The sequence below is a fragment of the Eurypyga helias genome, unplaced genomic scaffold (assembly GCF_000690775.1).
Source record: "Eurypyga helias isolate BGI_N326 unplaced genomic scaffold, ASM69077v1 scaffold10502, whole genome shotgun sequence".
NCBI lineage: Eukaryota > Metazoa > Chordata > Aves > Eurypygiformes > Eurypygidae > Eurypyga > Eurypyga helias.
Genome location: NW_010236595.1, coordinates 24,166 through 24,610, shown reverse-complemented (window position 1 = coordinate 24,610; position 445 = coordinate 24,166). Strand labels below are relative to the sequence as shown.

General features: G+C 61.3%; 1 protein-coding gene across 1 annotated transcript in view; it reads right to left on the bottom strand.

Annotated features, from left to right (window-relative positions):
* Positions 1-12: 12 nt before the first annotated feature.
* TMPRSS4 (transmembrane protease, serine 4) overlaps positions 13-445 on the bottom strand; it is a gene marked incomplete at its 3' end in the record, with an annotated part of 4,229 nt that continues 3,796 nt past the window's right edge. Inside the window, exons 5-6 of the mRNA XM_010147150.1 lie at positions 250-402; positions 13-142 (exon numbers count right to left, since the gene is read on the bottom strand). Of these exons, the coding sequence (XP_010145452.1) occupies positions 13-142; positions 250-402 (283 nt within the window). The remainder of the gene's footprint in view (positions 143-249; positions 403-445) is intronic.

Below are 445 nucleotides of genomic sequence, written 5' to 3'. Positions count from 1 at the left end.
GCAGCCATGTACCTCCTGTAGCCCATTCGCTCGCAGGCTGCTTTCGCTAGCACCAGGTTGAAGTGGTCGTGGCAGATGCAGGACCAGGCTCCGGTGTTTTTGTTAAACACCTGCAGGATGGATCTGTCTTTGGAAACACGGGCTGGAGACGGACAGAAAGTCGGCTTTAGCACAGGTGACTTGAGCAGGGGGAGGCTGGCTGCAGCAGCACAGCCCCTCCGCAGCTCTCGCAGGGTCTCCCAGACTCACCGCCTGCTGGTGGCCCTTCAGGGACCCACTGGGGACAGTTGGCCTCGTCCTCGCCCTCCAGACAGTCCACCTGCCCATCACACACCCGCTGCAGCGGCACCAGCTTCAGGGGCTGTTTGCAGAAGAAGTAGTGGTTGTCCAGGTAAACCTTGACTAGAGGGAAAGGGGGAGCTCAGCGCCGAGCTGGCGGGGCTGG